At 58.9% G+C, this 12,447-nt stretch overlaps 1 protein-coding gene across 2 annotated transcripts; it reads right to left on the reverse strand.

The window, feature by feature from the left end:
• Positions 1 to 358: 358 nt before the first annotated feature.
• Positions 359 to 9,660, reverse strand: NFATC4 (nuclear factor of activated T cells 4). 2 transcript variants are annotated; one of them, XM_082648884.1, is made up of 10 exons: positions 9,183 to 9,660; positions 6,987 to 8,082; positions 5,488 to 5,650; positions 4,693 to 4,892; positions 4,237 to 4,409; positions 3,618 to 3,758; positions 2,657 to 2,712; positions 2,247 to 2,373; positions 1,801 to 2,061; positions 359 to 745 (listed from the first exon to the last, which is right to left on the reverse strand). In XM_082648884.1, exons 1-10 carry the CDS (start codon positions 9,280 to 9,282, stop codon positions 678 to 680), a joined length of 2,385 nt encoding a protein of 794 aa, XP_082505010.1. In that variant the 5' UTR covers positions 9,283 to 9,660; the 3' UTR covers positions 359 to 677. The 2 variants fall into 2 exon arrangements, with proteins under 2 accessions (XP_082505010.1, XP_082505009.1); XM_082648883.1 differs by having other exon boundaries at positions 1,480 to 2,061.
• Positions 9,661 to 12,447: the final 2,787 nt, after the last annotated feature.

Consider the following 12,447-nt stretch of genomic DNA (forward strand, 5'->3'; position numbering starts at 1 on the left):
GTGTTTCCTGACCTTGACTATGAATCAGAATCATCTCGGTGGTAGCAAGAGAAAGTAACTTGAAAATACACAGATCTTCCCAAAGCTCCTAAAGGAAACTGAATCCCCAGGGAGGAGAGGTCTACAAACCCTGGCTCCCGACCTCACCCGGGTTAGGGAGCCTCTGCGACCCTTCAAACCCTCCCCACCCCCTCGCACTGATACTCTTTGGGATGCAATCTTCCCAGCCACATCCCATCCCTTCCCAGGTTCTAAGCCTCCTCTGGCCAGGGCTAGAGTAAGCTGCCCCATGTCTCTCTCCAAAGAGTTTTGGAGCCTGAAACACTAGTCAGCGAGCAGTTTATTACCCATCAACCTGGCCCCAGCCTCCCAGCACCGTGGGCTGTACACAATCTAGACACGGCCTTCACTCCTGGCAGTCCTCCAGTCCTCGCTCCCAGTACCCCCCCAGGGTCCACCCCCATCCCAGGCCTCCACATTCCCCCGCCCCCAGCCCTCCAAGGCAGCACCAGGCCCCGGGGGCCACACCTCAGCTAGGGGAGGGAAGGGAGGGTAGGGGAGAGCAGGCAAGAAACTGGGGAAAGAGGAACCAGATTGGCCCCCAAGCCTCTGGAACCGCCATCCCAGGATGAAGGGAAAGTGGGCAGGGCAGGGGGGAGCGGGGGCCAGGCGATGGTTCAGGCGGGAGGCTCTTCTCCAGGAGGTGCAGGGAAGCCACTCAGGTCTCGGCCAATGATCTCACTCACTGTAAAGGAGGGGCAGTTGAGAGACTGGGCAAGGGTCAGGTCGCCTCCTTTTCCAGAGACCCCCAATCCATTCCAGGCAGGCCTCCGTCTAGGACGCCTCCAGGCTCCTCCTGCACTGGCTTCTCTACCACTGGGCCTCAGTTTCCCCACTGTGTCCTGACCCCTGCTCTCAATCAAATCTTGCTGAACTCCATCCACGTGGGTTCTCAGGCCCCCTTCCTGCTGGCTTGGCCTGCAGCGTCAGGGCAGTCGCTGTCAGCAGGGCCGGAGGTGGGTGTAGCCAGTGGGAGGAAAGAGAGGCGAAATAGGAAGGCCCCTCATCACCAATCCAGACCACTGTCACCAGGTTTAGGGGGAGAAGCTGAGGCAAGGGAAAACGTGCTCGGCTGGGGCACCAGCAAGCCACTGCCCCTCTCTGAAATTCACTGCCTGGGTCTGCAGATGAGGGAGCTAGACTGAATGATCTTGCAAGTACTTCTAGCCCTGAGATTCAGTGATCTGGGGCCAAGGGCCGAGGCAGCAGAAAGGTTAGGCAGGTACTCCGTGCCCCCCTCAGAATTCAACTGGATTCAACTGGCCACACGCACCACGCACTGGCCTCCTGAGGCCCTCCAGCTGGCCCTGAGGGACCACGGAGGCCCAGCCTCTGCGAGGCCAAGCTCCAGCCCTCAGCAAACATGCAGAGCAATCTCTTGCACACACTCACACTCGCAGCCCCTGGTCCCACACCCACCTTCCTCCAGCGTGATACCCTGGATAGGGACACTGTCTCGGAAGCTGCCGCCGTAGCCACCCCTGGACTTCTCCTGCTCCGGAGCCCCCTCCCCAGGGCCATAGCTCGGCCCTACCTCACTGTAACCCTCAGCAGGTGGGGGGTGAACACTGCTCTGGGGAGCGAAGGGGCCTTCAAGTGGTGGGGATGCAGGTAGTGGAGGCCGGAAGGGGGCTGGAGGAGGGAACGGCAGCCCCAGGGGAAAGGGGGAGCCCCGTCCTCCATAGGGGTCGCTAGGGAAGGGCCGGGGAAGGAATGAGACTGGAGGTGGGCGGGCGCAACCTGTGGTACCCCCAGTCTCAGGGAACATCCGCGGGCCAGGTCTGTAGGATGGCGGGGGCCCCGTCTGGGGGTACAGAGGGGGCGTGCCATAGCTGAAGCCTTCTGACAGGTAAGGAGTTTCATAAGCAGGGTCTTCATGGGGATAGGAGGGGTAGGGGGGCCTGGGTGGTGAGAAGTCCATGTCAGAGCCAAAGTGGGGGCCCGATGCTGAAGGGAAGCCCCGGAGAGATGCGTCCGGTAGAGGCTCCTCCTTGAAGATCACTGGATGGATGGGAAGGAGGACACGCTGGTGAGAGGGCTGGCAGTCTCCCCGAAGCGCACTCTCCAACCCTAGGTCTCTTCTATCCCTAGGTCTCATCCCTCCCTTGACCCCTCACTGCATCCCTGTGCCCCTGCATCAGTCCCCACGTCCGCATCCCCCCACCATGGGCTGTTCCGGAGCGCACCAGGCAGGAACTTGAAACTCTGGGTAGGACTGCGCTTCCTCCGCCCGTTGGAGACGTAAAAGTAGACCTGGACTGGCCGGGACACCCGCTTGTTGCTGTACTCAGGGATGGTCAGGGTCAGCGTCACCTGGGGAAGAGCAGAGGATGAGGCAGGGGGCCCTCAGGGATCTAGGCTCAGCCCAGCCCTTCCAAGTACCCTAACTCCCTAACTCCTGGCTTTTTCCATTTACAAAGGAGCAAAGTTCATTCCCTAGAGGTGTCCCTGCTTCCAGAGTGGCCAGGTTGCTTCCTCTAGAAAAGGACAGGTAGCTGCTGGAGTCCACTCCCAAGCACAAGGGAGCCGGCTGAGAATCTCCTGACTTCTCCCACCCTACTCCCACCCACAGGGGGGACCCTAGTAACACGCGTACCTCATTGCTCTGCAACCGGTTCACTGTGGCCTCCTCCTCCCATTGCAGCTTTCCGTCTGTGCAGGAAGAACAGGGAGCTCCAGCCCAGCCGCACGGCCCCTACCCCTTGCCCCGTGCCCAGGCCTCCGCCATTTCCCCTCCTGCTGCAGCCACGGCCAGACTCAGAAGGTCCTGACAAGGCCTAGCTCACAGGGAGCCCGCTGCATGTTTACTCAACCCAATAGGACAGGCAGGGTTTAAAGCGGTCTCCAAGATCTAGAGCCACAAGCTGGGGCCAAGAGAAATGGCAGGGCCAGTCCAGGGACCAGAAACAACTCTGGAACCCTCTCATGCAGCTCTAAACATCCCCTCCCATGACAGAGCCGGAAAGAAGTTCAAGGGTAGGAAAGGGTCTCAGCTTGAAGGGAGGCTATGAGACCCCAAGTCTCATGACCCAGAACCTCTGACTCTGCTCTGATATGGTCCTAGGGCGCTAAACTTGAGGATAGGGCTGGGGCTTTGGGTGGGCAGGGTTGGGGAGAGCAGAGGCCTCAGGTTGGTGAGTATACCTGGGCCCCTCAGTCTTCCCTTCTCCACCCCGGCAGCTCTATTCTGGGGCACCTCAGAGCCTCCTGTAATCACAGCTGTGCTGCCAGTCCCATAACTCAGGAGGGGCTCAGGGTCCAAGTCACCTCTTTCCTTCTCATCTTCCCCAGCCACATGGGGGTAAATTAGCTCAAAGCTGACTCCTCAATAAAAGAATGTGTATTTCTTACATTTATTTGCCATCCTGAGCATTTCAGATGCCTAGAGTACACATGGGGAAGAGACAGTATAACAGGACGGGCAGTCTATCTGCCCCATTTTACAGATAAGGAAATTGAGGCTCAACTTGCTAGTTTAGAGACAGTGCCAGAAATCATTCACCCTCCCGTTCCAAGCTCTTCCTGCCTGCCCTCCCCGCCTCCCCATAGATACTCACCAGGGCCCCTCTCGATGAACACCACCTTGGAGTCAGGCAGGAAGTTGGAGCCAGTCAGCACTAGTTCCTCCCCTCCCGTCACGGAGCAGGCACTGGGGCTGTAGGCCTCCACCTGGGGCAGCTCCTGAGCTGAGCGCTGGGCTGCAGAGCAGTGCAGGAAAGGCCTGGCTGGCTGGTATGGAGAGGACAGCCTCCTGTGCCCCAACCCTCCCTAGAATAACTGTCACAGGGCCCTGGAGGAGCCCTCCTCAGAAGCAGACACACAAGAAAAACAATGGTCTCTCTGGGGTCACACAGACCATGTAAGGAACCACTCCTGGGCAGAAAGACAGAGATGAACAGGGTAGGCCTAAGAGCTATGCAAACAAATACATGGGGGATACCCAGGGGCAGATGGAGGACAGGGTTGCTCTGGTCCAACCCAGAGGCACAATCTGGAGCAGGGGCAAAGTAGAACACTTCCCCCAGCCCATCCATGATAGAAATAAGGGCTGGGTCCTTTACAGGTGTCCCCAGGACCAGCAGGGCACCGCACATTCTGCAGAGGAGATGGGCAGACAGACACACAGACAAGAAGTTAGCCAGAGACAGAGAGATGCTACAGGGCTTCTTTGCTCACAGCACTCGATGGGCACCGATGCTGTCTGCACCGAGATGACCTTCCCGCTGCCTTGGGGCACGTGTACCCTGAATACCAGCCGCACGCGTGTGTTCTTGCGCCCGATGTCAGTCTCACCCTTCCGCAGCTCAATGTCTGAATTCCGAAGCTTCAGGATTCCGGCACAGTCAATGCTGAAGCCAAGAACGGAAGGCAAGCCCTCCCAGCTGATGCCAGAATCACCCTCCATCCAAAGCCCTAAATGACCTTCTCTGGGAGACGATGGGGGGCTATCAGAACCCAGAGGTGGCCTCTCCCCAGCCCCAAAGTCCTCTTCTAGATGGTGAGAATGCCTGACACCTCCTAGGGATGACGTCTAACTCTTCTGGAGAGAGGAAGAGTGGACCTAGCTTAGACCCCATGGAAAAGGCTAGTCCTCAAGCCCGCAGAATAAAGGGAAGGGGATCTGGAACCTACTTGGCTGCCATGTTGTTCTCAGGGAGCAGAGTCATCTCCAACACCTTGGTACCACTGACTACAGCTTCGTAGCTGGCCGTGGCCACCATCTTGCCTGTGATACGGTGCACCTGATAGAAAGCGTGAGGTCGCAGGTTCCTCTCATCTGCGGTGCCGATGAACATCTGTAGGGTCAGTGGCTTCTCACTGTAGCCTAGGAGCTGGCAGAGGGAGACAAAGGCCACCCAGTTGAAATCCCCACTGTCTCATCCTTCATCCATCCCTAAGTTTTCAGTCCACCCCTGGAGAGGAGTGAAAGATAAAGGATATCCTGGAAGGGATTTCCAGGGGGAGATTGGGCACTAGTTTCTCCACCAGTTGTGGCGAAAACGTGGCCTGGAGTTCAGTGTTATTCTTGGAATGAGGCCCAAACTGGGCTGGGCAAAGGGGAAAATCTTCCAAGGGAGACTGGCTCAACTCAACAGAGACAACCTAACTCCCAGTGAACTTTGGCCTCAGCCTGACCCCTCCCCCACATCTGGCAGGCCACCATTTTCCAGAGTAGACATAAGGCTGGTGTCCCATGGGATGCGTGGAGCGGGGGTGGAGGGACAGAGGAGTAGAAAGTACATCCGGGTCCTTGAAGTGCACCCTTCCTCCCCTAACACCAGTCCCTCCCCCAGGCCGCCTGCAGGGTCATTGCTGAGAGGGAGTGTGGGAAAGGGCAGTGCCATGGGTCTGCACAGCTGGAGCCCATCTGCAGGGATCTGGGACTGGAGAGGAGAAAGGCTACCAGGCCTGGCTTCTGCCCCTTACCTTGACAATGGGGTGACCACCAGGGGCAGCTTTGACAGCTCCCCGGCTGCCCTCTGTCTCATAGTGGGCCCGGTGGTGGGCTCTGGGCTGCACCTCGATCCTCAGCTCCAGCTGCTCATACTGGCTGGGCAGAGGCCAGTCCAGCGGGGGGAGGGCAGAGGTCCTGGACAGAGACAGAGAGAAGAGCACTGATCATCCGCAGCCTCACACCCCAATCAGGGCAGCCCTGGGTCCCAGCTCCCCAGGATGTGAAGGAGGAAGCGGCAGTGGGTATGGGAGAAAGAAAATTATAGCCGAAGTAAAACAGTCCACAAGTCCAGAAGCAGGGGAGATGGGGGACAGACCCCTCAGAGCCCCTTGAGTTGAGGGTATGTAAATGGCCACCAGGACTGAGACCCCCTTCTTCCCAGCTCTGAACACAGGGTCTGGATACAGAGGAACCCCAAGCCCAGTTTAACCCCCAAGCCTGGATAGGAAGAGTCAAGTAAAGAAGCACAACTTCAGGGACTTCCCTGGTGGTCCAGTGGTTCGGACTCTGCCCTTCCACTGCAGGGGTCATGGGTTTGATCCCTGGTCGGGGAACTAAGATCCCACATTTAAAAAAAAAAGAAGCACAACTTCAGACCAGAAAAGGTCTCAGAAATTAACCCCTTTGTTAATTTGTTAAGCCCAAATAAAGAAACTGAGGGTGGAACGTAGAGGGCTAAGCAAGCCAGCAACTGACAGAGCCGGGACTGAGCACATCCGTTCCCAGGCCAGCGCCCTTTCCACTAGCTGGGGCTGGACAGGTGGGTTCCAGAAAGCTGGGGGTTACGGATCTGCAACTTTCCTGTAGTGAGCGCCCAGATACCCTAGGCCAGGGAGTCTCAACCGGTAATTGCCCCCAGGTGATACTTGGCAATGTCTGGAAACAACTAAGGGAAACTTTTCTGGATGGAGCCAGCTTGATCTGACATCAAAGGTTTAGGATTATTGAAATGGACAAGGTTCTTTGAGGGTGGAAGGTGTAGAAGAACAGCAAGAACTGCTTGGTTTAATATGAATCCTTTGACTTGCAAATACATGCTACTTTATTCAAATCTAGCAGGTACACTTTTAAGCCACAAGTCAGGCCCTAGAAACTGAGTTAGAGAAGGGAGACTTGCTGCTGCCCAATGTAGGGCTGAAATCCAGCCCACGTTCCAGCACCGAGCTGGGGGTGGAGGACACCCTAGAGGAATTCCTCCTTTACCCACATGGTCCTTCTGGGGCTGGAGGCGCTTTTTCTAATTGATCCACAGGGAGTGACTGTCCTTTTGCAAATCATCTGTCCAAAGGGGGTGCGTTTTTTAAATTCTCCCTAAAACTGAGTAGTTTACCAGCAGCCAAGCTGGTAGCAGATTCTCTTTTGAAATGCCAAGGACACAGAACTAGGACCTTTCTTCAAACCCATCCCTTGGCCCTCCTGCTTCCTGGGTGAGATGACTGGAGACTGCAGTGGTGTCAGACACAACCCTCACCTGAAGATGGGGCTGTGTCCCCCAGTCCGGGCCTTGGACCAAGCCAGTGGGGAAGGCACCGCCAGGTAGTCCATGCCGGCAACCTCCTTCCGAGGACCCCCGGGAGGAGCCCCAGCCTCCTCTACTCCCGAAGGCAGCTTCCCATTGCACGGGGCAGGCTCCTCAGACCGAGGCAGGGCCACCGCCTGCTCGCTGGAAGTCCTCCGGGTCTTCTGAGGGATGCTCTCGGCTGGTGGGGCCCCCGTGTAGTCAAAGGGGCCAGGGGAGCCCGGGTCCCGGACCAGAGGCAATGGGGGTGCTGGAGGTGGCTCAGGCCCCTCCTCCCCTAGGCTGCCTCGGCGGGACAGAGCTGGGGAGGCCGAAGATGGGGTTCCTGAGCTGGAATAGCGCCGCTTGCCACATGGAGAGGCAGGTCGTGGGGAAGCTGGGGTGGGCCCAGGAGCGCTGAGGAGTAGCCAGCTATCGTCTGGACCCCGGCCTCCAGGGCTCGGACCATACAGGCTCCAGGGGTCATCGGGGGTCCACGGCCTAGGGGAGGCCCGGGGTGAGGGCAGTGGGGAGCCTAGGCCAAAACGGGAGGCCGCCTCATTTAGCTCAGACTCCACCTCGTCACAGGCTGCGTACAAGGCTGCCTCGTCAGAGGCATCTGAGAAGAAGCTCCAGGAAGACAGGCTGCTGCTGCCAGGGCTCGGGCTGAAGAAGGGACCCCCGCCCTGGCCCCCCGCCTCTCGGTAGCCTCCAAAGCCTTCTGGTGGGGGGTAATCCCTGGGGGATCCTTCCCCCCAGGCATCTGGGTTGTCCTCCAGCGTAGCTGGCGGGTCGGGAGTGGGAGAGATAGAGGTGATGCGGATGCTGGGACACTCAAGAACACGGCCTCCCCCAGCCCCCCCGGAGCCCCCTCCCGGCCCCCCCAGCCTCACTGACCGGGCTGGCTGGCTCTCCCAAGTGCCAGGTGAGGAGGCCGGGCGGGGTGGTGGGGAGTGCATGCCAGGCCGAGGGGGTGGGGGCCGGGGAATGCCAATAGGGGCAGCACCATAGGGAGGGGGCTCCCCCAGGCCCAGACGGCAGCATGGTGGGGTGTCCTCTGAGTCCAGTTCTGTCAAAATGGGAAGGGAAGGAGACAGAGAGAGGGACGTCACAGGAGATGGGGAGAGAGAGAAGCAGGTGAGATGTCTAGGTTCCTTGAGCGGGCAGCCTCCCAAGTCTGGTATGCTGCCCCCTCCTCAGTAAAGAGAGGTCTCTGAGATGCCCTTCAGAGCCACAAAGACAAAAGCAAAGTTGGCCTTGGGAAGGTGGAGGAGATGGATGGAGCCAGACGTGTCAGGTCTTTTCCTACGCAGAGAACATCACACTCTGAGCTCCTGGCCCTGGGACCTGGGGTACCAGACGGGGCGGGTCTCAAGGTAAGGGAGGCGGGTCGAGAGGGGCTGGAGCTGGGCCTGGAGGCGTGTTTAAGGAAGCATTGGGCTGAGCTGGGGGCGACTCACACATGAACCCAATTAGCAGCGGTTCCCAAACCCCCAAACGGCGCTGGCAGGAGCCCCAGTTGCCATCGCAACGGTGGCCAGGGGAAGGGGGGCTCCAGGGCTGTGATGACAAGGGAAGGTGGCTCCTCCCTCACTCCCCCCAATCTGGGGGTGGGGGTGCAGCGGAGGGGTGCCGCGCGCCGGCCGGGCGAGGGAGGGGGTGGCGCGGGCTGCGCGGATTCCGTGCGAGCGGCGGCCGCCGCCCCCGGCTCAATCCCCGCCATCTGCCTCTCATTGCGGCCAGACGGGGGAGGGGGAGGGGCGCCCCGGCTGGGCCTGAGAGCGCCCCCAGCCCCTGGCGTCCCGTCTGCGGGCCCAGGGCTCGGTCCCCAAGGGGCAAGCTCCGGAGCCCAATCTCCCCTTTCCCTGGCAGCGCCCGGGGCTCTCGGGACCGCTGTTCCCGCCCGCCCCGCATCCCAGTGACAGCCCAGCCGAGAGGCGGCGCGCAGCCAACGGCACCCCCCACCCCCACCCCAGTCACGACCTAAAAAGGAGAAAGTGGTGCCGGGTCCCCAGCCTCACCTCCGCAGACCCCCGAGCCCCGCACCTCCCCTCAACCTCTGAGCCCCTCATCTCTCACCCCAGGCTCTCTGCCCGAAAGTCCCCAGACTCAGGATCCCTGCGCCCTTCCCTCACGGACCCCAAGACCCCTCCCCAGCCCCGCACTGACCTTCCCCCGACCCCCCCGCGCCCAGCGGGGGGGCCTCCTTTTCCTCCCCGAACACCAGCTTAAATTCCAGCTCCTCATCCTCGCAGCTTGCCGCCCCCATGGATCCGGCCAGAGCCCCCAGGTCCCGGTCTGGGTGGGAGGGGGGATCTCAGGAGGCTGCAGTATCTTGACCCGTGGCTCCCGCCCTCCCTTCTCTGAGACGCCCCCTCCTCCGCCGCCGCCGCCTCCCTCCGGACGCCCCCTCGTTATTATAGAAACTTTTCCAAACTTTTTTCCCCAAACTTCTTCAAAGTGCCCCCCCAGCCTCTCTCTGATTGGCTGCCCGGGATGCTCCAGCCCCTCCTCCAGGGATGAGATGGGAAAACCACGCGCCCCTTGTCCCCCCCGTCCCTCCCTCCCTCCCTCCCTCCCTCTCTCTCTCTCTCTCTCTCTCCTCTCTCCAGTCCCTCCCCCTCAAAAAAAAAAAAAAAAAAGAACAAAACTGAATTGGAAAACGGTCTCTCAAGCGTGGTAGGACCATAATGATGCCTATTGGCCCTCAGTTGTGACAATCATTTCCCCGCAGGGAGCACTACCACCACAATCCCCAACTTAGTCTAAGTTCAGGGGCTCCGGGTCCGAGCGCCTTAAAGGGGCCACATCCTGGGCCCACAGTGTAGAGGGCCCGGGGAAGACACTTTCTGAAGAATTGTGCAGCCAGCAACTAGCAAGGAAGGACCACCTCTTCTCCCCTTTTCCTCCAAGCCTAAGGCCAGCCAGGCTCTGGGGTTAGAGAATGGCTCCAGGCTGCTCTGAAGAGGAGAAAGCCATTCCTTTGAAGACCCTAGCCTAAGGCCGCTCTGCCGAGGCCTTCTGGAAGCCTTTGACCTGCCGAATCAGGCCCTCCACCGGTCATCTCTCCCCCTCCCCCCAAAATGAAGAACATTTAGCGGTCTCGGGTCACTGTTCAAAGGTCCACGGCTCCTGATGGGCGAGGATCCAGGCCGGACTTTACCGCTGCCCTAGTCTCAGCCGCCCAGAGGGGCCATTAATTAGCCCCTTAGGAAAGTCGGCTCCCTCCTCCCTAGAACCTTAGTCTGGAGTGAATCTCAGATCCGATGGCAACCCGCTCCAGCTCTCCTGATAATCCTGACCAGGTTTACCAGAGCCCCGCAGCCCAGCGACCTTGTGGGCCCCAGAGTTGGACACCTGTCACCTGTGCGGGAGGAGGAAGAAAGACTCGGGCTGGAGTTTCTAGGAAGGGCAGGCATGGTGGGGCCCTGTCGTGTGAGAGGGATTTAGATCGAGATTAGTTACTTGGACGCCAGACTGGAGTGGGGGGTGGGAGGTGGGAGGCGGGTACCATTCCCCCTAGCAGACCGTAGGCTACAAACCTGTCTAACAAGCCGCAGCTATCTTTAATCTAAATCCCTCCGGCTCAGGGCCGCGCCCCCAGCCCCGCATCTAAAGGGTTAAGCGACGGCCCTCGGGTCAGACGTTTACAAACACTCCGCAGCCGGGGTGGGACCGCGCCCGTTACTCTAATGAGAAACAGGCTCGGCGGGGCCGGGAAAGAGGGGAGGGCTGGCCCGGCCCGGCCGGCCCGAGCTCCGCTGCGGCCGATGCGGCTCCCCTCCCTTCCCTCCCTTCCCTCCCACCCCTCCCACCCTTCCTCTGGCCCGCCCTGGGGACCCCCCCAGCCCCGGGGGACCCCAGTGACGTGCGGAGCTGCCCCGGCGGCGAGCCCAGGGCCCAGACGCCGGAGGGGAGGGGAGAAGAAGCCAGGCGGGCGGGGAGGGAAGAATGTTCCGAGGCCGAGCGGGGAGGCGGCCTGGTTTGATTTTTTTTTTTTCTTTTCTTTTTTTTCCCTCTCGGTTGGTCTCCTCAGGTTACATTTCCCTTCCAGCTTCATCTCGGAAATAAAGGAAGGAGAGACCCACGGGGAGGGAGAGCGAGGAACATCCTGAAACGTCCGGCCAGCCTCCACCTAAAAGGCGGGCAGAGGAACTTGGGAAGCGGAGGCGAGAAGGGCAGGGGTAGAGACCTCGACCCCGCTCCAGCCCCTGATCCCACACACACCGCCCCCGCCCTGCCCGCCTCCGCAGCACAAGCAGACGTGCACATTCTTTTCAAATGTCATATTTCCTTTGATCCTGGGCAGCGTTTCTCCATGTGTCTGGCTCAGCTCCTGCCCAGCCTGCCGCTCCCCCCTCTCACCCCACTTTGTGTATTTTCCTGGAGGTCCCTCCCCGTCCTCCCAGCATCTGGAAGGCCCTGAAGGCTGGCGTTGGCGCACATTCCCCTGGCGACTCTGGCCTCGCCTTCCAGTGACTCAATTTCCCCTCTGCCGGTGGGGGCCAGGGGGTGCGGGCGGAGAAAAGAGTTGTTGAGCGTAAATGTGGTATCAAAGAGCTTGCAGGCTGCTCAGAGCGCCAAGCTTCCCTCGGTGGGGAGTGGAAGGGGGATCCCCTCGACTCTGAAAACCCTCGTATCTGTCTCGGCTGCAGCAGAGGGATGGAATTTATGACTTCTGCAACGTCCTGCCAGGGGAAGAGTGGATTAGTTGTAAGTTTAGGTTGCCCTACACATCTGCCCTCTGGCGACCACAAAGACTCAGCCGCCCTCCCTCCCGCAGGTCCGATTTCTCGCCGGCCAAGCCGTCGTCCTCACTCGGCTGCCCCCTAGCGCACACACCTGAACACAGCTCCTCTTTCTCACCTTGTGTTTGTGGAGCGCTTTGACTTATGCTCTCCACTTTCACAAGGATGATTGAACAACGCCTTGGAGGTGGACTTTCTTTTTATTTGTTTTTTTTTTCTTTTCAGTTACACAAAATACACTCTCCTTGTAAACGATTCAAGTCATACAAAAATATATAGTAAGCTTCGATTGCTACTCCGCCATTTTGTACAAATTTGTTAACCTATATATGTACATATCCCTGCTCTTTCTGTGTACTGCAGACCATGCTGCAAGCATATTTCTTGACTTGCTTTTTGGTTTTTTCTCAGTTAACAAATGGCTTGGAGAGCTTTTCCTGTCAATACATGTGCATCTGAAAATAGTAATAAAAGTGTCCATCTCTTTATTTGAGGTTAGTGACAGAGCTAGGTCTGCAACACAGGTTTCCTGGGTCCTTGTCCAGTACTAATTCCACTATACCACATTATACGTAGGAATCTGTCTTAGGGTGGGCTTTCCCCCAAAAATCAGAGCCTGAAAAAAGAATGAGATGCAGGTAGTTTATTGCGGAGAGCAATCACAAGGGGCAAAAGTGGGGGACTGG

The sequence above is a fragment of the Grampus griseus genome, assembly GCF_964374135.1.
Source record: "Grampus griseus genome assembly, chromosome: 2".
Taxonomy (NCBI): domain Eukaryota; kingdom Metazoa; phylum Chordata; class Mammalia; order Artiodactyla; family Delphinidae; genus Grampus; species Grampus griseus.

Excerpts from the sequence above, each read along its gene's own strand:
- NFATC4 (XM_082648883.1), bottom strand. The coding sequence starts at position 9,282 with ATGGGGGCGGCAAGCTGCGAGGATGAGGAGCTGGAATTTAAGCTGGTG. Across the intron at positions 2,062-2,246 it reads GAGTTTCAAGTTCCTGCCTG|TGATCTTCAAGGAGGAGCCT; the intron begins GTGCGCTCCGGA and ends CCATCCATCCAG. Across the intron at positions 746-1,479 it reads GGGTATCACGCTGGAGGAAG|TGAGTGAGATCATTGGCCGA; the intron begins GTGGGTGTGGGA and ends CCTCCTTTACAG.